The 24,099-nt window shown below is 40.9% G+C and overlaps 3 protein-coding genes across 3 annotated transcripts; 2 read left to right on the top strand and 1 right to left on the bottom strand.

Annotated features, from left to right (window-relative positions):
- Positions 1-638: 638 nt before the first annotated feature.
- LOC134191903 (integrator complex subunit 3-like) lies at positions 639-14,066 on the top strand. Its single transcript, XM_062660539.1, has 28 exons — positions 639-719; positions 808-894; positions 959-1,042; positions 1,121-1,234; positions 5,252-5,336; positions 5,398-5,464; positions 5,529-5,670; positions 5,730-5,788; positions 5,850-5,920; positions 7,948-8,093; positions 8,152-8,295; positions 9,221-9,308; positions 9,367-9,446; positions 9,507-9,598; positions 9,671-10,048; positions 10,186-10,335; positions 10,415-10,459; positions 10,527-10,776; positions 10,835-10,894; positions 10,962-11,030; positions 12,455-12,530; positions 12,591-12,701; positions 12,764-12,812; positions 13,053-13,223; positions 13,303-13,376; positions 13,437-13,500; positions 13,647-13,719; positions 13,801-14,066. Exons 1-28 carry the CDS (start codon positions 657-659, stop codon positions 13,876-13,878), a joined length of 2,970 nt encoding a protein of 989 aa, XP_062516523.1. The 5' UTR covers positions 639-656; the 3' UTR covers positions 13,879-14,066.
- Positions 13,890-15,003, bottom strand: LOC134191905 (GTP-binding protein Rit1-like). The gene is made up of 3 exons (XM_062660542.1): positions 14,855-15,003; positions 14,738-14,794; positions 13,890-14,666 (listed from the first exon to the last, which is right to left on the bottom strand). The coding sequence occupies exons 1-3, from the start codon at positions 14,934-14,936 to the stop codon at positions 14,110-14,112; spliced, it is 696 nt and encodes a 231-aa protein (XP_062516526.1). The 5' UTR covers positions 14,937-15,003; the 3' UTR covers positions 13,890-14,109.
- Positions 15,004-18,848: 3,845 nt separating this feature from the next.
- Positions 18,849-24,095, top strand: LOC134192236 (leishmanolysin-like peptidase). The gene is made up of 4 exons (XM_062660951.1): positions 18,849-19,825; positions 21,942-22,718; positions 22,951-23,278; positions 23,332-24,095. Exons 1-4 carry the CDS (start codon positions 18,947-18,949, stop codon positions 23,817-23,819), a joined length of 2,472 nt encoding a protein of 823 aa, XP_062516935.1. The 5' UTR covers positions 18,849-18,946; the 3' UTR covers positions 23,820-24,095.
- The last annotated feature ends 4 nt before the right edge of the window (positions 24,096-24,099 follow it).

The raw sequence follows: 24,099 nt of genomic DNA, 5'->3' as shown, positions 1-24,099 counted from the left end.
TATCAGCGAACTGAGAATAGAATTCCATGACTAAGATAAATGATTTTACTACACTAACAAAAAATTAAGCTTAAAAAGAAGAGTCTGGTCCTAAGGATAGTTTGCATGTCTCTTCATTCGTTGTCCGTCTGTTTGTCTGTTGTTGTGTCTGACTTTTTCCTATGCCTGCATCTATCACATGCAGAGCTGCTATGTCTGGTAGCCAAGAATTGAACAGAGACCAATGACACGTACAGACAATCTAGACATAAACACAGACTTTTATCACACCAAATCGACATCTCGTGCAAAACATTTTGAGGTTTGAGGTCACATAATGAGATTCATTAATTAACACGCCAAAAAGTGGCAGACAGACAAATGGATCTAGACAGAGTTCAAATATATGTGATTGACAGACAGACAGACAGACAGACTCTCTCAGCACTCAATTTTTTCCTCATTAGTCTTACCCACGTGCACAAAATGTCTTGACAACAAGATTCACATAATTGCGCAGCAGTAGCAAACAGAGAGAGAGACAGACAGAAAGATTTATGGCTTTGACAGACTGGCAGACAGACCGAATAATCTACGCATGAGCAAACGAGCTTACCACGTGAGATCACGTGCCGTTTGCTTTACAAAACGGTCTGGAAATCGCGCGTTTTCTCGTTATGAGCGACGATACGTCCCTGTTGGAGTACACAAAACTCGATGCAAAGGACGAGCTCGATGAAGTACGCGGTCTGGCGTCTATCCCATCGCGTGTTACGTAGCGTCTATGACTGGGGGCCCCTTTCCTAATTTCTATCCATTATCTACTAGAAATGGAAACAGTATCATTCCTCGGTAGCTCAGATGGTAGCCGGCGGCGCATCAGAACGCGAAAAGCACGATATTTTGAACGCAACAGTGAGAACGACCCGTTTCGGCGCGTTTTCGGCGCCTTTTTTTGTACCCGACGGGCTGTGTTCAGGTCTGTAGAGGAATGCAAGAACACGAGGAGGTCTCACTGGGGTTGCTGTATGGCATACTGGTCAACCTATCTAGGGCGCAAATGGTCAGTAAGACGTGAGCGATTTTCGACGGCGATTTGATGTTGAGCGTGACGTTTCTTTCTTGTCGGTTGGTTTTCCAGTTTTATAGCGACTTGACGTTCATTACGCGAGACGGACTCGGGCTAGTCGTCGCGCAGCTTGAGATGCTAGTGATGGAGAAATATCGGCGGATGAAAGAGTTGACGCGAAAACAGGTGTGCAATATTTGTGCTCGTTGAATTTAATGCGAGGATGACAGAACTAAATTTTTAAAAAAATGGAAACTAAAATTGGTAAATTTTTTTAGTTGCAATTAAAGTTGGTATGTGGCGCCAATTTTTAAGTAATATTAAAATTATGGATTTTAATTTTTTTAGTTTTTGGATGTTTAGGAAGGTTATGGATGGTATACTGCACGATATGTTGATTGTCTTAGCAATTATTGTCTTTGTGTGTGTGTGTGTGTGTGTGTGTGTGTGTGTGTGTGTGTGTTTGTGTGTGTGTGTGTGTGTGTGTGTGTGTGTGTGCGCACGTGTGTGTGAACGTGTGTATGCACATGTGCATGTGTACACATGTGCATGTGTACACATGTGCGTGTGTGGTGTGTGTGTGTGTGTGTGTGTGTGTGTGTGTGTGTGTGTGTGTGTGCGTGCGTGCAAGTGCGAGTGTGTGCACCACTGTGTGCGTGTATGTGTGCTTGTGTGTGTGTGTGTGTGTGTGTGTGTGTGTGTGTGTGTGTGTGTGTGTGTGTGTGTGTGTGTGTGTGTGTGCACCACTGTGTGCGTGTGTGTGTGCTTGTGTGTGTCTGTGTGTGTGTGTGTGTGTGTGTGTGTGTGTGTGTGTGTGTGTGTGTGTCTGTGTGTGTGTGTGTGTGTGTGTGTGTGTGTGTGTGTGTGTGTGTGTGTGTGTGTGTGTGTGTGTGTGTGTGTGTGTAAAGACAATACCTCTTAAGGCGTACATAACATATCAGGAGAATGGTCACCCCTCTGAACAGATTCCCTGAACAAGGAATTAGCAAATTTGGCGTGCGTGTTGTGCGATCCCATTGTAGACAGGTGCCAGTCATTCAATTGGATCGAGTAGAAAGGGCATGCATTACAGGGGGCATAGCATGACCTCTAGAAATGGGGGGATAAAAAATTTATGGACACCCAGTTTTATTGGCTTCTAATTGACTGATAGGGTAGGATCAGTGGCTGATCCAGACTGGAAAAGAGGGTCATGTATGTACTTAGTAACTATATATACAGCTTTGGTCCTCACACGTATTTACAGCCCACAATTTTTATGACCACGCCTACAAATGGTGGTGGGCTATAGCCCGGTAGTTCATGCCATGCTACACCCCTGTACAGTACTTGCTTACTTGGCCTTTGCTGTACTAATGCACTTATGGAGTATTTATTCTTAATATATGTGTGTACTAAAATTTTTGAACGAGAATGTGTCAGTGGCGTAGCCAGAGTCCAAAATTTGGGGGGCACACTAGGAAATTTTCTCATATGTGTGTTTCTACTCTTAATCTAACCGTTTATGTTTTGACTTGTTAAGCTTAGCTTCTTCTGTTTTTGTCTACTGCGACAAAAATGTATGGCTACTGTCTGCCCCCCCTAAGCGTGAACTCGGAAGTGAGTAATGAAGTAGAGGTCACACCAGGTGTGCTCATTACAGTACTAGACCTGCTCCAGTCGGACCATGTTATACCAATTATCTTAAATGGTTCCAGTTGCTGATCCGTTGGTCTTACAACATAATTGGATAATAGTCATTGCTCCACCCGTTTGTCTTTGATATGCAGAAGTACTATCCTTCCGTTTTGTTTGTAGCAAAGACTTAGATAATTTGATAAACAGAAATGCCAGACCTAACGGTTTCTAACGATACCGAGATCATCGCGAAAGTCCAAAAACAGCAGAGATATTGATGATTTTCAAAGTTCACACTTATGGGGAACAGACAGTACTTCCAATTGCAAGTCTATCTTACTAGAGGTATCCCTTTCTATGGCCAGAAGCGCTAGGCTATTTTAATTAATCTTCTGTATCTTGTCCCATGCCAGCCAGCCCTAGGGTAGGTCTTCAGTCTTTTCAAACATGAAAATGAACGTTCACATGACGCCGTATACGTTTAGAGACAGGTTATCTAATGTCAACACAATTTGTAAGACTTTGAGCAGGTCTACTAAAGCCAATCCTCCTCCACTGGCAAGAGATGGTCAGAGAGAGATTATACTTCCTGTTTGCTCTTTATATAACGTGCTGCAGACTCCGCTTGAAATGACACCATTTCATGATTAAGACCATATAATGCTTATCCAAGAGTTCCGTAGCTTTGACGTTAAGGAAAGAAGATGATCTTGGGCTACATGCACTAGCTGCCGTCATCACAGACTGACTTTCGACTGAAAAACGTCGGTTGAATTCACTATAATTATCTGATCCAGTGTTGTGTTGTAAATTGAAATGCGATAATAGCTATCGATGTCTCTAGAATCTTCTTCATTTGTTCGTGCTCTTGTTGTTTCCATTACAACAAACTCACCCATACAAGTAGGTTGTTGCAATCTGCAACGTGGTCTAGGGACTTCATAGAAAGACCGTTGTCTTTCGCCGTACTTAGTTAAATAGAAGCGATTTAATTAATATTGTATTAAATCAGCATCATTATCATCATTGTCATGGGCAATATCAATCACTAATGGCTACATAATCCGAGAATTTGAAAACATTGGTTGCAATTTGCAAACTATACGATCAAAATTTAGAAAGTAGCCAAATTTTAGGGGCACATGCCCCCAGCAGGCCCCTCATAGCTACGCCACTGAACATGTGCAGCTACAATGTTGTGTAAATGTAGACTTGCAAACATGTGCAACAGCAATGCTGTGTAGTTGGATCTGTGTAATTCACTGACACTGTTGGATTTTTCTACGGATGGTGATTAGTGAGAATCGAATGTTACAAATGATTTAGATAATGTTATGCATGGCAATCCATTTAGGATCATTTAGAAAATGCTGAATTATTAATTAATTAGTACGTTGAATTAGTTTTAAAGCTTATTTGGTAATTTTAATATTTTTGTATTTCAAAGATTTCCAAATGTTGCTTTTTAAAATTATAGAGATAGATGTAGGTAGGTTGGTGTTGCCAGGCATGCCAAACATACATGTATAGTGATTTAATAAACCGAGACGGAGCCTCTAGTTACAGTATACCATAGTAGTGGGTCTTGTCAATGACTGAACGACCGAACCATTAGACAGATGTGGGTGGGTTGATAAATGAATGTGGGTGGTATTACCATATGGTTGTATGTGCTAAATTATCAGGAGAATGGATGCGTCAATTGTCCTAGTAATTAAATTGTTTCTAACTAACAAATGCAGGTGCTTCATTGCTTAAGTATTTCATTGGTGAAAGGGCAAGCTATTGATTATATGATTATTATTATTATCATCATCATTTATATTGCAATTTATGTGAAATAGTGGAGAAATAATCAATACTAGTCCTAGTCCTACCTCGCCCTATGGGCGGTAGCAATCTAACTTTGTGTGTTTACACTACATGCAGTAACAATACACGTGTCCTAGTACTCTATGCATCTTACACACTCCAGCCAGTGCAGTTTGCACTCTAGGCATTTGCTGTTGTCGTTGTATTCACTCGAGCCAGAGTTTTGTCTCTAGAGCTAGCATCTCCATCTCAGACTCTTTCCACATAATAATGTCATAATCTCAGACTCTTTCGTTTCTGGCTGTCGGAAGCAGTCTAGGCGAAATCCGACTTGACCGTTTGTCTTGGACGGTCAGACTCGACCCGGTTGCTGCGTTTCACGACGATCCGAGACCGGGGTCGTGTCAATCGGAGTGTTACAGACATTCAGACGGATGCGGGGGGTGGGGGGGGTGGGTGGCGTATTATAGTATAGGATGTTTTTACACACGTTGCATTAGTTTAAATTTATTATTTACTTTTACAAATTATATTTGAATAATTTAAACTATTGGTAAGCATTAATTTGAAATTGAAATTTTCAAAAGTTTATTTTATTGCAAATGAGTTAAGTGATAAGAACGCTTAGCTGTTTTGCAATGTAAGAAGTCTGGATGTGGCTCACTTTTGTTGTCTGGAATTTTAAACTTTGAAACTAATATAATTCTATTAAATGGTACAATCAACTGAGTCTTTGGTATTTGGTACGTTTTATGCACACGATTTCATTTCTAGATTTTGTGGGTGACAAACGAATTGGTGAAGAGCCGAACAATTGGAGCAGAGCGAATTTGTAATGTTCTTCTTCGACAAATAGAAGGTCAATACATGATACATCATCTAAATCACATCGTTGTATGAGTGACCGTGCAATTTTTCAGGAGGCAACGTTTCTCCTAGAAACACGTGGCTTGCAGAGTCAATGCTGAGATTACTGAAGGAGCATCGGTAACACGATGACTAGAAGTGAGGCTGTGAGTGGCAGGATTTAATGGTTGGTTGTGATTACCAGGGTGTGGCTTGACAGTGTGCCTATGCTGCTTTGTACCACTGTGTATACGTATTTACGCTTAATTCAGGATCACAGCACTCCAGCACTGAATAGCCTCAGGAGTGCCGAGGTCGAGTTCATCATTTCGCTTCTTAGAGACAAGGTGGGAATAGTTGAATGTGTGATGGTTTGCTGTGTTGGTTTACTGATTTGTGGGCACAGTTTATGGAGTGTGTTGGTATTGGACGAGATCTTGTGCGTCTACTGCAGAGTGTTGCCAGGTTAATTGAGGTTCGAATGTGAGTATATGAGTGGGTTTATGATTACTGTTTTGTGTTGCAGGATTCCAGAGTTTATGGCATTGTGGAAGGACATTATTCAAAATCCACAAAATCTTAGTCCTCACTTTTTAGGTGTTTAACATAATAATATTACTTAATAGGACAACCTTTATTATTTGATTTGTTACTTATTATTTATTTATTTATTACTGTCGTGCTCAACCAGATCAGTCTGGTTTGTAAAGTCTATTACAAGTACCGGAAGCAAACCCTGCTTCAGAAGTACTTAGACCATCACGGCTGTCTAGAAAGAAGACATGACTTTACGAAGGATCCGAGTAGATCCCAGAAGCACTGTTTTCTGTAAGTGCTGCAGGTTGTGATGACCTGGAATAATGTCCAGCCACCGTGCAATACCTGCGTGCACTGTGCCCAAAGCTCCCAAGACCACCGGAACCACCAGTGTTCGACAATGCCACATGCGGCTTATCTCCACTCGCAAGTCGCTGTACTTCGCCAACTTCTCAGCATGTATTATTATTTGTTATTATTTATTATTATTTATTATTATTTTTTAATTTTTTAATTTTTTATTATTTGTTATTTACTTATTATTAAATTCTAGTATTTTTAAATATTGTCTATGTCAATAATACAGCAATCGCAAAAACTCTAAAAAACTCAGAAACTTGCTACTCTCATAAATCAGTTTACTCAGTGAGGCAAACCTCACTGCTGGTAATGTCAATCTCTTCTGCACAGAAGGGTCTGTGCTTTGCCAACTTATTATTTATTATTTACTTATTACTTATTATTATTTACTTATTTTTATTTATTATTTATTATTTATTATTTACTTATTATTTATTATTATTTATTATGTATTATTTATTATTTACTTATTATTTATTATTATTAATTTTTTATTTATTATTTATTATTTACTTATTATTTATTATTATTTATTTATTTTTAGTTATTATTTATTATTTATTATTATTACTTATTATTTATTATTATTTATTATGTATTATTTATTATTTACTTATTATTTATTATTATTTATTATTTATTATTATTTATAATTTGTTATTATTATTTACTTATTATTTATCTACTGTAGTATTATATATTATTTAGTATTTTCTATTATTTATGTTGCACTCAACCAGATCGGTCTGGTTGGTACGGTCTCTTGTAAGCACCGGAAGCAAACCCTGCGCTTAGACCATCATAGCTGTCTAAACAGAAGACATGACTTTACACAAGATCTGACCGGATCCAAGAAGCACTGGTTTCTGTAAGTGCTGCAGGCTGTGATGACCTGGAATAATGTCCAGCCACCCTGCAATATCTGCGTGCACTGTGCCCAATGCTCCCAACACCTTAGGAACAACCAGTATCCGACACTGCCACATACCTCCACCTGCAAGTCACTGTATTTCGTCAACTTCTCAGCCTGTCTCCTGGCGAGTTGCCATCAGCAGGACAACTGATATATCAATAAGAAGACAACTGTTTGTCTTCTTATTTCCAAAGCAGATGACAGGACGATTGGCACCGATTTTCTTAGCAGTAGGGATGGCCGTGTCCCACATCATAGTAATGTCGTCTGTCTCCACAAGCCTATCAGGACGATGCCAGTACCATGCTCTCCACTAGTCTCGCGTAGCCAGACCCTTTTCGCCTACAGCCAGATCCTTTCCACCTACATACTTTCAGCAGAATGTAGGCGGAAAGGGTCTGGCTACGCTAGACTAGTTCTCTACTGGATTATTTTTTATTATTTATTACTATTATGTATTTTTAATTATTTATTATTATATTAGTATTTTATTAGCATTTTATTACTTATTAGCATTGTTCAACATTTTGGCAAGACTTCTATATTTTGAAATTCTAAATTGACATGCTAGACCATTAAGAGATATTATGTTTGCAGACAGACACACAGACAGGCAGACACACAGACAGGCAGACGCATAAACATGCACACAGACAAACACCTCTCAAAACATTTCATCCTTGCTCTGCTGCTTAGCTCATTGGTTGTAAACAAATTTTAGTGAATTTGCTCTTAATTAATCACACTTTGAATTTTGTAGCTCTTAATGACAGGGATCATATGTGTCGTGTGCTAATGTCTGTCTCCCTTTCAGGTATTCTCCAATTGCTAAATATGAGGACGTCACGACGGTTCGTCGTAAATCGTGTTACTCCGGACATGGAGAACAAGCTCAACTTCATAATGTCAAAAGTCAAGTTTGGGCAACAGAAGAAATACCAGGACTGGTTTGAAACGGATGTAAACGTTAAGTGTCTTTGTTGAGCGTGACATCTTGTGTATGAAGTGTTGTGTTTAGTATCTTCAGACGCCCGAGAGCCAGTCCTTGTTGGTTGATTTGATTCGCTACGTTTGCTGTGTCGTACATCCTTCCAATGAAGTTTTGTCATCTAATGTTGTTCAGCGATGGGCAGTTGTTGGATGGCTTCTGACCAAATGTCAGGTATGTGTGTATTGTATTTATGATAAATTAAAATATGATATCATGATTAAAACAGAAAATACTGAATACATGCAGTGGCTTAATTATTTAAGTTAATATTATATGTATATATATATATATATATATATATATATATATATATATATATATCTTTAATTTTTTGTGCAATACAAACATTATTGGTAACTTATTTGATACAGTGGAACCTATGAGTTACGACCACCCAAGAGACTGTCCTCAACTGCCCCTAATTCTCAGGTAGTCCCAATTGTCAGACTGGCATTGGTACCTGTAGATCAATCCATGTACACCATGTTCTTGTATGCAACATAATGACAACCCAAATATGTATTGTATTATAAAGTAGATATAAATGCTGCCAACTTAGGTTTTTCCAATGCCAAAATCCTTAGCCAGGTTCCGTTGACTACGGCCGGACTCACAGGTTTATTGTAATAACGTCAATTCTTTTCTTAAGAGGCAACTTCTTCGACACCATGCAATTTGACGTTTACAAAAGCCGCACATGTCACGTCACTGTGTTTGCATTTAAAAAGTCAAAACATTAGGCCGAAGAATTGTGCCCGAGATTCGTAATTTACAGGTGTCCTCCTTTTCCAGGCTCCAAGTGGATGCAAATGTATTGAGTATTCAAGGGACTGTCACAATGTTCTTACCTGCCTACATTTCTCAGGTGGTTGCAAGGGCAAGTTCCACTGTAATAATAAATCTTGATATCTACCAGTTAAGTTAGTATTGACTTTGAATTGTTTTTGTTATAGATTCAAACGTTAGTTTATTTCTATAATTAATAATATTTGTATTATATTGATTGTATTAGTTATATGTATAGGAAGAAATTTGTTAACAAAGTGGTAGGCTATATGATGTGTTTGTATTGTATTTGTGTCTACTGTTGTTACAGTCTAATGTCTCAGCATGCAGTGCCAAACTGGCACTTTTTTACGACTGGTTTTTCTACAATTCCGGTGTGGAGAGCATCATGAATATTGGTAAGTCACATTTTGCATCAAACCAACCGTTCACTCTAATAGTCGTCGTTGTCTCCAGAGCCGGCTATTCTCGTCATGTTTCATTCGGTTAACACCCACCCAGCGATCACAGCCACACTGTTAGATTTTTTAGTTAGGGTACGTACTGTCTAGTATGTTTGAAAATCTAATAGATTGATGTTTCGTTTTCGTCACTAGATGGTGCCTTCGTACGGCGAGGGCATAGTAGACCATGTAGCTCAAGGTATCGGTAATGCCGTAAAAGACATACTGGAAAAACGAGTTATAAGGTGTGTTGTAATGTGTGACATCTTAGTGTTCCATAGTGGTTCCTAAATTTTATTTACTTATTTATTTTTCAGTTCATTGGACATGTTAGTCAACAGTCCTCGTCTTGATCGTGATCTAATTGCAGCATTCTGTCGTGTCGTAAATCCTGTTTTGGGTATTGAAGAAAAGGAAGCTCAAAGCGACGATACGGATGTTATTATTGTTGACGATAATAATGCAGCAACGGATGAATTAACGGTTGATGCTGGTCTTGTTGTAAACGATGAGAAAGTCGACGATGTTGTGTCAGCTGATGTGGAATTGGGAAAGGAAGTGGGTGATGGTGATGACAGCGGAGAAGAGCAGGTGGCTGGTGATGATGAACCGAAGTCTGAAGGAGTCTCAGAGGCAGACATGCAAGTGTTATCTGAGTCTCAACAGCATTGGCTGTCAGTGCTAATGGAATCAAGGTGTGTGTGTGTGTGTGTGTGTGTGTGTGTGTGTGTGTGTGTGTGTGTGTGCGTGTGTGTGTGTGTGTGTGTGTGTGTGCATGTGTGTATGTGTACACACACGTGTGCATGACAGCCACTTGTAACATCAATTTTAGAGAGTCCGAAATGCGCAAGAAGGCAGTTGATCGTCTATTCGAAGAAGTGTCTTCAGCTGTTGACATGAACGAAGAGAGCGTCGAAGTCATGGCCAAAGGCATAGCCCACTGTCTGACAGATGACTTTAATGCAGGCTGTCCTCTTGACCAGTAAGTCTCCATCTCAGCTCAACACACAAAGTTAATGATCTAGTAACACCCTAACGGTATATGCTGATTTTATATATAGAAATATGTCAGACGTGGGCAAGACTCTGCCACACTCACTTTTTAGGTATTGTTTCTATTTGTGCTTGATGCCAACTTATCTTTGTTTCATTTTCATTTTTTGTTCTATACAGTTACGCAAATCCTGATCGACCTACAACTATCTACCGAAAGATATTGAGGTTTCTGCACAAAATGAAAGAATATGAGCCGAGACTGGGATATCACTTGCTCTTTTACTTGAAAGCAAAAGTTGTTTCAGGGATGGCCGACCCACTGGCACTAAACCATTCTCTTTCGGTTAATCTTACGGTGTACCAGGACTTTGCAAAAATGAGCGAACAATTGCAGGAGTTTGATGATTTGGTTCTTGCAGACCTCGAGGTAATGGAAGTGGCTAAGAAAGGAAGTTAGACATTGATGTGTGCTATATGTTGTACAGGCTTGTCAGAGTGAAGATAGCAGTCTTTTCTATTTTCTTCTTCCCGAGATATACAAACAGGTGTAGGGATACGCCCTGAAGTGATAAATGTGTTTTGGGTATTTTATGCTGTGTGTGTGATTGACAGTTTCCTGACGTTTTCCTGGGTTCATCAAAACTGATGTATCTGACAGTATCGTCTATTGATTCAGTACAGGTGAGTCTTGATTGTACAGAGAGATCTAGAGATATTAGAGTTTCTGCACGTCAGTTGACTTGTTCGGCGTGTGATGTCTTTCTAGCTGATTAAACTTGTCACTTGATAGACACTAGAACTTATCTCCTCTTTCTTATTAGAAGGTCATTACAGTATCTAGTTACCTACAGGATAGATGCCATAGTCCTACCGATAAATCATACATACTACGTACCGTCTGTCTGTCTGTCTGTTTGTCTGTCTGTCCATTTGTCTGTCTGTCCATTTGTCTGTCTGTCTGTCTGTCTGTCAATTTCATTTATTGAAAAAAAACACAAATTCTACATTACATTTCTAACACTAAATGCAAACAAGCCAGCTTTAGTTTAATGCAAGCTACTTTGATAGTCTCTATCGTATATCTGTCTGTCTGCCTATCTGTCTCTCTGTCTCTCTGTCTCTCTGTCTTTAGATAGATTATTTGATTTTGACGTTCAAGGTCAAGTCACTGGCTGTCTGGGTCACTAATGATACACAATGTCCCTGTTGTCTAGAAGTGCTGGTGGTTACCAGATGTCTGGCAATAAAAGTTTATTTACCATGTTTGTCGTAGTGGTTGGACCGTTATGGTATTGAGGTTTTGCTGGTCCAGCATGGAATCGATGCATTTCTGTCACTGGGCGAGTTTAGTGACTTATAGCTAGTCGCTTACTGTACTGAGTGAGACATACGTACATCTTCGTAGAAACAGAGTAGTATACACGTAGTATATACAGTCGCATGCATTCAACTATCAGGCATTGATTGCTTACGTGCAAGAAATCTTGATTTTGTGGAGGTACTAGCTGTTACAGAGTCTGTGGAGTCGTTTATCTCTAGGGTAACTGCATGGTTATTGTTGTACCTACATTGTGTACTTTACATCTATTATGTAGGCCTGATATGCTCTGCTATGGCACTTGTAGTATGTGAGCAGTTCCATATTGTAGATGCATGATGTTCGGAATGAGCATTTCTAGGTCTAAACTAATGGTGTAGGTGATGTTGGGAATGAGCACTTCTAGGTATAAACTAATAGGAGGAAGGCTTCTGATCAAGATTGCATTGCTTTCTTAATTGATTAAGGAAGACATAGAAGCCTTGTAGTATGTATGACACTGTAGGAGGACTGGAATTACAAGAGTTCACTTGTAGAAGTAATCATACACAAAGTGTTAGACAAACAGTGAAACTATTAGTCGATTATCTAAGTTGTAATAACTTAGAGTACAAGTGGCACAACATCAGTAGTATATATAGAGTATATAGACATATGTATGAATGATATTTATGAGAAAGTCAAACAGAAGTTGACTTTGTGCTTTGTTATCATTGGCATTCCAAGACTGATCATATGGAGTCATGTTTGGCACTAAGTTTAGTACATTCTGTTTACTCTGTTACAGCTTCACGATCTGATCTGTCAACTGTCGATGGGTAGCTTTAAGATGTTTGGCAAAGAACGAGTTGTAGAGGCCATTCGTAAGATCTACTGGTATGTCACAATTGTACTACATTTTATTGATTATTTGGCGTGTTCAGAGGCAAGTCTCGAATGGGAGACATTCGAACAGTTTAGTGTGTGGCAGCTGTTGGCAGCAGAGGCACCACCAGTCGAAGAACTCTTGAAGATTCTTCCTCTAGACTCAAGTTGTAAGCATTTAACATAATTTTGTTTTAAATGATTGTTGATGTTTAATGCTCTCTCTGTTTAGCACATCCAGAGGCTCTATCAGGACTCTTGTTTCTTCTTCGGTCATGCCAGTAAGAGCAAATTTAATTGAAAACTTTCTGGAGACTGACTGCAGATGAGGACGTGGTCTGGCTTTCTATTTGTTCTCTTCGACTGTTTGAAGGTCGGAAAGAATGGAAAGATGCATGTAACCATAATCACTGACATTCTAACAGGGTTGTCCAATCTTTATTTCCATACTAACCGTGCTAGTCAAGTACATGCACTCGAGCGTAGTAACTATCGATTGATATTTTATGATTGTTATATAGGCCATCGTCTGAGTTACTGATTCCTCTTCTTGGCATGCCAATGTCTGACAGCCTCTTTTCTGTGACGATTTTACACCACTGGGCCGTTCACAGACCGAAGGATCTGGTGACACCAGTCATCGACTGTCTCGGAACAGCGACAACCCAAGAGCATGAGACAACAGAAGGAAGGTAGACAGACATGTTCTAACTAGTACTATCAGACTAGAATCTTGTAATGAGATGTGTGATGAATAAATTGATGTCACAGTGTTGGGCTATCGAGCGACACAATTATTCAGTACATCTGCGAGTTGAAACGCCTTCTGCCTCCTCAGAGCCAATGTAGGCCACTCACAGAATCAGTCTTGAAATGATTACAAATGTATACTCGTGATTGTGTAGTCTTCAGCGATGCAGATCTTTGTGACACGCTCGCCAGCTTCTCAGACTCAACTTTCTCCCCAAGGTAACCTAATTATTGACCGAGATACTGACCCCCTATACGAGTGACTCACTATGTATGAAGCTCTGTGATTCCTGGGGGGCCACCCACATGCGGCTTGACTGATGACCGACTCTATAAACAGTTTCTTGATAGTGTTTACATTACAGCCCACTACCAACGACTCCCAAGTGGCTAAAGAAAGAAAGGAAACGAAGCCATTCTCTATCAGACTCAGAGCAGGTAAGATAAGCTACATAAATGCATTGCATGCCATAGAGAGGACATCCACAGACGCAATGTGATTAATCCTCGTCTTGGCAGGATACTATTATACCCATGGCTAAGCAACAGAAGTCAGCCAGAAGGTTGGAGGACAGTGATGATGAAGATGACAGCTAATGGGCCATATGTTGATGATAGTCACGGTAATGTAATTGCCAAGTGATTGTAGAGTATGTACAGAACGTGTGACTGCTTGCCACACGTCTACGTCTACGTCTTCATCCTACGCTCCCATAGAAGCAACTCATCAAACGCCCACAGCAGCAGCAAAAGAATACAGACTGTCTAGAGTCAATCAAATTTGCACACGCGCACTAAATTCATGCACTCTAATCTACGCCCCCAGTCTCAGTGACTGCACAGCTTCCGCCACGCTCTGCATACAACGTTGCTCGAGCGATGACCGGAGCGTGCCTTGATCGACTTTTTCGATCTGTGTTTGGTTGTGTTCGACAGCCGACTTTCTTCTTGGGACTCGCTGATTAGCTTGAATTGCTCGATTTTCTCTTTCCGTCTGATCTCCCGGACGAGTTCGTGAAACGCGTCATCCACACCGGATCTATTGAGTGCTGATACTTCGACGAAAGGGCAACCGAGCTTTGCAGCGAGTTGTTCGCCCTCGTAGCGGCTCACGTCGCGACTCTCGGCGAGGTCTGTCTTGCTTCCGACCAGGACGGACGGTACCTGGTCGTATCTCCGAGCTCTTTCGATGAGCGTCAGCCACTGGTCGAGCTCGGCGAAACTGCGCTTGTCGGTAACCGAATAGACGATGAGAAAGCCCTCGGCTCCTCTCAGATATTGTCGCCGTATCGAGCGTGTGGCGAGTGAACTCAGCCCTCCCGTGTCGAGAATATCCAACTCGACGAGAATATCATCGACCGTCGTCTTACGCGTGTACTCATCCTCTGACACAGCAAGCACACACACACACATAGAACGACCTACGCAAGAATTAGCAGACGCGCTGCATGCTCACCGAGTGTCGGATTATGATAATCGACGAATTGGTGTCGTACGTACTGCATGGTCAGCGCTGCAAAGCAGGAAAAAGATTGAGAACGAGGCGACGCGACAACACGCAGCACAATCAAACCTGATTTTCCGACTGCACATTCGCCCAGCACAACAACCTTGTGCATTCGCGTTCCGGACGCTGTGCGAGTTCGCTGAGCCATACAGCCGTTAACAGTTCGCTTTGCGAGCTCACAACCGACTGAATTGCCGACGAGGAGACACTTGCTTTTGTTGACTGTTTGGCACCACCTGCTGATTTCCACGCCCTCTTTCGAGAGGTCTCCCCCACGTGATGCATGACGTGACGTCGACCAGAAGGTCGGTACACTTTATGGTTCCGCCGCATCGGACCAGTCGGCTACCCGGTGAGACTCACCGCGTAAGAAATGCACAAGATGCAAAGAGAAATGCACGAAACGAAACGGATTGTTTGCAAACCGAGCGCGTTTGAGGTGCAAAGTGAACCATTACGCGTCCGCAGCTGCTGCTGAAGGCGGTCACCTTGACCTCTGCTTGTCGTTCAGTGTTGGTTCCACTTTGTTGCTTACATAGTTAGTCGTTGTTCGCGTAACTATAAGGTTCGTGGAATCATTGTTTCTGTAGCGTTTCTATTTTCGTCAAGTTTGTGAAAGCCAGCTGCAATTGTTAGACTAGGAAAGATTTGTTGAGCTAGTAGAAATTGATGGTGACATTTCGTTACTGTCGTCATCTCATCTTTGCCTCTTTTTAGGACCTAGACAGACGTTTATAGACATGCAGATGCAAGGAACATATATCCCCTACTAGAATTGTATAGGTCTGAGGCTTGATGGCCAGAGCTGAGTTTGGCCATGGAAGACATGTGTAGTTACTTGGTGGTTTCTGCAGTCACTTCAGATATGATTTAGTTGATCTAACGTTTTACTGTCTAATTTTGTGTCAATTGTCGTTGACTTTGTTGGTGTCCTAGCAATGCTACAGTAGCTACGTAGGGAAAGCGTTTCTAAGCGGACATAGAGTCGATTCAGTAAGATTGTGACACGAAGAATTCCGACTAAACATCGGTATGCTGGCTCTAGCTGATGGTCAGGTACGTGTTATGATGTTTGACTGCATGGTGCTCTAGAATCAGTGCAAGGAGAAGAGTGTGTGCATTTATGCCTAAACAATACTCATGGACAATGCAACTGCAGAGTATACTGTGTTTTTCTAAGATCTTTGGTTATATTTATTTACAGTTTGAATAACTCATGTACATCTGTACTCTGTCTTCAGAATCCTTCAACGTCAGATCTCTAACTATTGAAAGTCTGTTTTTTAGATAACAATATAATATTACTGATGACAACGACATGATTTAGTGGAAACAGCATGGAATGATGGACAACTACGAATCAGACTACCATAGGTCTTTGTACGATCATAATCCGTAGTGTAGCTAGCTCTAGAAACCAACATGTTTATTGCAATGTTTTGTTTAGCAAATCTAGAGCTATATTTGCTAACCAAACATTGGCAATAGGCTGTAGGCTAGTAGGCTCCTGCGTACACTTCTATATAGATGCCTGTAAGTTGCAGTGGATTCTCTGCTAACGATAGTTTGTTTTAGGTTGTCTTTTTTAGTTTGTCTGCAAATTAGCTGTCTGTGCGACTTCACGTGATCGCCTTCACGCACGTGAGAGGAGGTGCTTGACCTATAGTGTAGTCTACAACCGTTCACCTTTGCAGGACAGGGGAACAAACTGCTGTCTTCCTTTCCACGCGGAAGTGTTACATACGAGACTGTCTTGATATTTTTGGCAGTGCAAACTTCCGTTCCCGTAGCTTATAATTATAATTTTGTTGTCTATCTCTAGAGGAGAACGGGCACTTCTATTTACCTATTACATTACGCTATTGCATCAATGAAGAGGTAATTTACAGCTTTACCTCGGACAAGATATAGTGGCACTGTTCATATCTTGTGGAACTGTTCAATAGCTAACAAGTTCTATAGCATGAAATTGGAAGCTGTGTAATACGGCAGAAGTAGTCAGGTATTTCAAATCAACTTGTTAGCTCACTCTAGAGACAATGCAAGAAGGATACATCAAAGAATGGTTTTGGATTCAATAGCTAGTTGGGACATTTCGATTTTGGGTGGGGTTTTAAACACAATATAAATTGCAAAAAATAATAATAAACAAACAAAATTTACATCACTAAAATAGTTCAGGCTAGGCAACTGCGCTTGAGTTTAGCTAAAGACTGTCTAATTAATGTACATCACAAAAGTGTGTAATGAATTGTATCCTAGTGGTAGTTAGAATTCTCATGTGAATACACTCATTTTGGGCTGTTCTAGTGTAGAATAATTTATATTTTATGCTTGAATCCCAGAAGAGAAATTTTCTAATAACTAGAAGTTGCACCAGTGCAAATAGACTTTGTTTAGAAACTATAAACACCTTCAAACGCTATTTCAAGTTTAGTCAGGTAAGTGATAAGTAAGTAAAACACGCCCTTTCTTGTAGGAATGTATGTGAATTTCTATAGTAAATATTTGCTCACATCCAACAGGCGGTTATCTAAAATAACATTAAAATTTAACAGTGACTGTCAATTAATTTGGTTAATTGGTACAACAACTTCTGGTGTTGTACTATATATATAATGAAAAGGGAGCACTAATAGTGCTGAACCCTAGACGAGAGCTGCATGTTACACCAATTATCTTAAATGGTTCCAGTTGCTGATCTTACAAGAGGATTAGTTAGTAGCCATTGCCCTTTGTCCTTGATATGTAAGAGTTTATCTTTCCGTTTCCTTTGTAGGAAGAGCTTAGATAATTTGATAAACAGAAATGCCAGACCTAGCGGTTTCTACACCGTAATAACCATACCAATACGGGGATCACTGCGAAAGTCCAAAAACAGGACATATTGAAGATTTTCAAAGTTCACACTTATGGGGAACAGACAGTAGACTGGCAGACGAGATTACACGAGCGCTACACTGTACCCAAGTTAAAAACACGTCCAAACTTGCCTAGGCCGGCCAGGAGGACTTATATAATTTAATTGCAGGGGGCTGCACTAATTCTACATTGCTGGGACATGCGTGCTTTCAATTTCTCCCGTGGGCCAAGCAGCTGTTTCTCGTTTACGGTTGGTGCTTAGCAAGTCAATCAGCTCTAATAGTCGTACTGAACAGACGCGCCAAGACCAAGAGGCTTCAGGTGATAATATTATAATGAAGCCCATGCGGTGCCTGGCTTTGAACTTGTTTGTAAACAATGTTCACTCTACTGTAATATTGTGGTGATAAATGTAGACAAAACAGTGACAGTATTCTTGGGTACGTGCTCTAGCTTGCAGATCTTGAGAGCATACGTGCATGCAAACCTGAATGACACGTACAACACTATGATCCAAGATTTGCAAGCTGACACCAACTCTGCTTTAAGTTAGTGTATAAATATTAACTAATATAAAACAATTATTTATTATTAACTTTAATTGAAATGTAATTTTTCTATTTGTATGGTATAGTTAATGGGTATGTACAGTGTAGCAAACAAGATCCAGAATATGAAAGATGCACATCGAAGTGTACACCACATGCAGTTACAGTGGTCTAGTGTGTCAGTTAGGTTAATAGTTTGCAACTGACTTGCAAATAACTGACAGACAGACATAGACCACCTGTATTAGCTTTGATGTATAAAAATATATGAAATTTGATAGACAGACAGACAGACAGACACACAGACAGACATACAGACAGACTATTGCAAGGAAACTGTCACGCCTTAGATCTATGAGCTCTAGTGATGTAAACGCGTACATTAGTTTGTGATTTTATTGACTCTATTGGGTCTCTGAAACATTTTAGATAGTTTGGTTGTAGTAGCATTCATTTATGAAAATATATGAAAAATGCAGACAGACATACAGACAGACAGACATTGACATAACTATATGACAGCTGGTAGTCACTTTGTCCTTACTACTTCCTGATTGATGTTGTGTGCACAAGAGACTTTATAGGCGGACTGATCTGCCGGGTGTGCAAAAGATTGGTCTGCACCCACACGCACAACTGCGCAGGCGCAATTCTAGAGGAATCTCGTTGCTTGGGACTGGACACCGTCACGCGCCCTCTCGTCCTCATACTGATGATATTCTTCACACTTCCAGATCTGTGACGAACGATGACATTAGCTACGTTACAAACAAGAAGTGCGTTTGGACAAGAAACCCGGTTGTTGAGCTTCCTTTGCTCAGTGTTGTTGTTCTTGGAGACTTCATACGCATTGCCAGGAGCCAACCAGTCAGGAATTAGTTTTCGTTTATCGCACTTTGTAGACACAAGCGTCACGACCAACTTGTTAGGAGATCAGAGGGACGTGTTAAGTTCCCGTATCTTGCCGTCAGTTCGCCATTGGCTACTTCGCACTCTTACTGATGTGACTCGCGAAGATTTGGCGTCGCCCATTTTGTTGCGCAGCGACTGTTTGTTAGCTAGTCGTGAGCTTATATGGCAGGGCGGTGTGTACTGTGATGGGTCTTGCGCAGACTACACAAAGTGTGGACATCAGGTTGTCCCGGATGAACATCTGAAATGTCAAAGGTGTGTGAGGGTGACGGGATGTCAACAGTGTCAACATTGTGAGGAAGCGAAGACAGGATCAGGAGTAGCTGACACTGATTATCTTCTCTATGTGACCGCAGTCAATGATTCTAATTGTCGCTCACCTGATGTATTATACACGTCTGTCCCTTGTAGCCAAGATCTGACTTACAATCGTCCGATAGCTGGAAACATTAATATTTGCCCTGGTGCGTTTAGAAGCAGTCTCGTTGCTTTTGAATATCAAGTCAGTCTCTTTTTACGAGAGATGATCAGATTGTTGGGGTTTCGGACAGAGCTCTTTCCATATTACAGAGACTCCGATGGTATCCCTCTAACCCCAAGAGATGATAACGGAAAGCCAATACTTCAGAGTGTGCTGGGTCAACCTTCCGAGCTTGCGTCAGCTGCAACGATTCGTGTCAGTAAGACTCCTTGGGTAACGGCTACAGAGTCAGTGGTATGTCTATAGTTATTTGGGTGGGAAACGAAATGCTCAGAGTTTTGTTTTGTTATTGCTTTATGGATGAATTTATGATGGAAGGTTTCACAGTATGTAGGGCCTCATATGTTCCAATTTTGTATTGCTTCTAATTTCTAGTATTTGGGTTGCAATATTTACGGTTATTGACAATAATATTTATAAAGAAAACTATAAGAATGGAAATTATTTCAGTGAATTATTAAGTAATTTTTTTTCACTTCTATATGACATTTTTGCAATGACTGTGTTGTCAACAACATTCTCTCTACATTAGTCAAGTTTGAAGGACACAAAACTGACCGAAGGAGCAAACTCAGACCAGATTTTTGACGATTTTAAATCATTTTTTGATTTCATTTACTGCAACAAGTTAATTAATGAACACACGGAGCTTGCACTTTGGGTTTTCGCTTTGCTTGTCTGTTTAAAGGTTTTCTTGTACAGTGTAGTAAAATGGCTTTCTGTTGGTTTTCTCAGTGACAACTTGGGTGTAACTGGTAGGAAGGAGGCAGGCAGTAGACTTGTGTTGAGTTTAGAATGAGACACCCTGTAGCTACTCTATAACGTATTGTTTTCGGTGTTTTAAAATTTGGTAATTCAGCAGCAAATACCTTTTGGTGTAACCTAATTTCGGTAAGACGAGGCACAGATTTGGTGTGGCAGAACTAGAAGAGATTTGGGCATCACATGAGATTTAGTACCGTTTTGCCCATTACGTATGGTGTCATGAACATGGTGCACCTTGGCTCTTGCATTTGTGGGTTGATCTGGAAGGGCTTGTTGTTTCTCCAAGCAAGCAGTTCTCATCGCTGTGCACAAAACTTCCAGGAGTTTGTGAAGTATTCGGGTTACTTCCATTCTATCGGTGCCTTCTGCACGTGAAGTACAGAACTTAGAAAATTTTAGGTGTTATCGTAATTTAGGTAAAGAAAAGTCACACCGAATTTACCGAAAATAATATAACACTGAAAATGGCACGTTATACAGTACTTGCTCTGTCTGGTTGTGGCAGCAGAATGCACTTTGTGTTTTATCTGTTTTTGTTTTTGTTTTTAATCTTTTTAGTGCTTGTTTAGTATCTGTGCAGCAATGAATTGTAGCATTATTGATGATACACCATCATACCCACTTGTAACTCTAATGTTTTGACAATTTTCAGGGGTGCTGACATTCATATCATAATGATTTACATTACAAGATGTTCATAGTGTAGCCACTGATATGTGCTTATTGAATTATTTGGCAGGTGCCAGTCATTAGTGCAATTATTAGTAGAAACAAATGTGCTAGGGTGCCTAGTTGAGTTGATTTAGACAATTATGGTGTTGTACTGTACAAGTAATTCTTGTTTGTTATTTTTGCTGCCCCACATGCGATCAATTGCTGAACACAGTGTGTGTGTGTGTGTGTGTGTGTGTGTGTGTGTGTGTGTGTGTGTGTGTGTGTGTGTGTTCATGTGTATGTGTGTTCATGTGTGTGTGTGTGTGTGTGTGTGTGTGTGTGTGTGTGTGTGTCTGTGTGTGTGTCTGTGTGTGTTATGAAATGAGATTGTGAGTGTTGTGATAGCTGGACGGTTTTGTTGCTATTCTGTGATTGATGCGATTCGATATTTGAAGATGAGAGACAAAGCAAACCTGTTTCCATTTTTATATGAGCATGTCTGTGAGGGCCCGTAGAAGTGTGATGGTATTGTTTATTAGGTTGTTTTGTTTAATAAGTGTGAAGTTGTTTCTGTTACTTATTGCATAATAAAGACCCTAAGGGTAGACTCGTGCTTGGCAAACAGTTGTGCTTTTATTAGTCAGGCTGCTGTTGTTGTTTATGAAGCTTAGTAATTGATTGTTTTTCTGTGATTGCTTTTTGTTGAGACTGATTTGCTGTTATGATTCTGGACAGTGGAGAGAGAGTGAATTAGTGGCTAGTATGCACATGCTCACACACACACACACACACACACACACACACACACACACACACACACACACACACACAGTTTTAGCTTTATGCAGTAAGTCCAAATTATTTATTTAATTATGTATTTTAATTACAAAGTTTTTGTAATATATTGTTGACACTGCTCATTGTCTTCTAGAATGTAGAGATATCACAGACGGATCACCTCATCGTAACACCAACTGTTGTTCGAGAAGCCCGAAATCACTTTGGTTGCAACGACCTTACAGGCCTTGCATTGGAATCAACAGGAAACGACGCTTTCTCCTTCTGGAACAAACGACTCATGTTGGGCGAACTGATGACCTCAGACCCTCAACCCGGAGCAATTGTTTCATCAATAACGTTGGCACTATTGCAAGACACCGGATGGTATGGTGTCAGCTACACACAAGCGGGATATCTACCATGGGGTAACAAGTTTGGCTGTACGTTCACCAATGGCAGTTGCTTGGCGTATGCACTCGAAAATGCGGCAGTCGTGCAAAGTGAGCAGATGCTTCTTGCCAAGAATTGGTCGGCAGTGGTCGATGTTGAGCAGATGCAGTGGGGAGCCGGGTCCGAGTTTATTTTGGCAGCGAATGGTGGAAATCGTGTGCGACATCCGTTTCATTCGTTTCCGTTCTCAAGTGTCGTTGACAGTGTAGCGTCGTTCACACGGTGCACGTATGATCATCGCTTTCTTGCTCGCAGCAATCTCAATCGCTATGACACTCTGTCTCCGTTGAGTTACTTTGGAGGTTTGTATAATGGAACTGGATATGTTTCTACGAATGATGGGAAGTACTATAGAGGTGCAGATCAAGAGACAAGTTCATGTCCGTACTTTCAGTCGGTAGTACTGCCGGGAATGGATTATCGTCAGTTTCATGACTGCAAGAATCCATTTGTAGGATTGAAATGGAACTACTTTCGGGTGTGTGTGTGTGTGTGTGTGTGTGTGTGTGTGTGTGTGTGTGTGTGTGTGTGTGTGTGTGTGTGTGTGCGTGTGCGTGTGTGTGTGCGTGCATGTGTGTGTTGGTGTCTGGTGTCAGTGTGTGTGTGTGTGTGTGTGTGTGTGTGTGTGTGTGTGTGTGTTTGTCACTGTGTGTGTGCACGTGTGTGCATGTTTATTAGTCACACAAATGCCACCTGTTCCACTTCCTTAGGAGCAGCACACGTTACAATCGTTTTGCGTCAACTTTGCTTCTCATTGGACCTACAACGACACCTTTCTCCATCCCTTCAATCTCGATCACATCTCTAGCGGCTGCTACAAAATAAACTGCTACTCAACTTCTCATTCAATGTCAATTCAAGTAATGGACACTGCCTACTCATGCTCACATTCAGGTGCCATTATCGACATCCATGTGGTCATAAGCGGCATTCCAGTGAGTGGCAGTCTAATCTGTCCACCATATGACACCGTGTGTGCTCAACACGGTTGCCCCAACGGCTGCAACAGCAGAGGAACATGTCGAGTCAACACGAAAGGTAGATTTGAGATGTTGAGTTTCCGTGTGGTCGTTTGAGTGTTTGTCGTGTAGGAAAGAGCGAGTGTGTGTGCTCGGTCGGCTTCTCTGGATTAGACTGCAGCGAGATAACCGGCTATGGGCTTTACACACCCACAGGCCCAATTGTATTGCCTGTACACCTGACTACCACGTCGACCCCAACGAGTGAATCACCCGGTGACGACGGCGTGAAGTGGACAGCCAGAGTGATCGCGAACTTCGTGGCGACGTTTGCTGCCGCGATTATCATCATTGTTATTCTCGTTTGGCTGTTCAAGTGTGGTGGTATGCGACAAGGGAAGATGAAGGGCCCGCCGAGTCGGACCCAGCAAAGAGAGCAGAGGCGTCTCGCTCAGCAAACGGTACCACATGTTGTGGATACTTCGAATGAAGTATCAGTGTCATATCCGCCCGCCTATCGGGTCAGACCCGATGGATCTCAGCCGCTGTATCCTGTACAGGTGTCTATAGGATCGTACAGCTACACGCCGCCTGTCGATGATAATGATGTGGTTACTTGATCGAGTAGGACATTATGCTTAGCATGTAGATGCAATGGTATTTTCTTCTTTAGAGCGGTTGTTTTAATGCAGGAAATTTTGTAGATTCGGTACTGTATGTATCTGGTATTAGTCAACCCACGCTAAGAGTGGTTGATATTAAATTAATTGTGATAAATTTAGAAAAGCGGCAAGTGGTGATGTAGTGCAAGCTAACCTTTTCCATACACACTGAACATCTTTATTTCCTTTTATTATGTAATTATTATATATTATTATTGATAATAAATTTTTTGATAAT

Source organism: Corticium candelabrum, chromosome 16 (genome assembly GCF_963422355.1).
Source record: "Corticium candelabrum chromosome 16, ooCorCand1.1, whole genome shotgun sequence".
NCBI classification, from domain to species: domain Eukaryota; kingdom Metazoa; phylum Porifera; class Homoscleromorpha; order Homosclerophorida; family Plakinidae; genus Corticium; species Corticium candelabrum.
The sequence above is the reverse complement of the archived record's forward strand: the minus strand, read 5'-3'. Positions and strand labels throughout refer to the sequence as shown.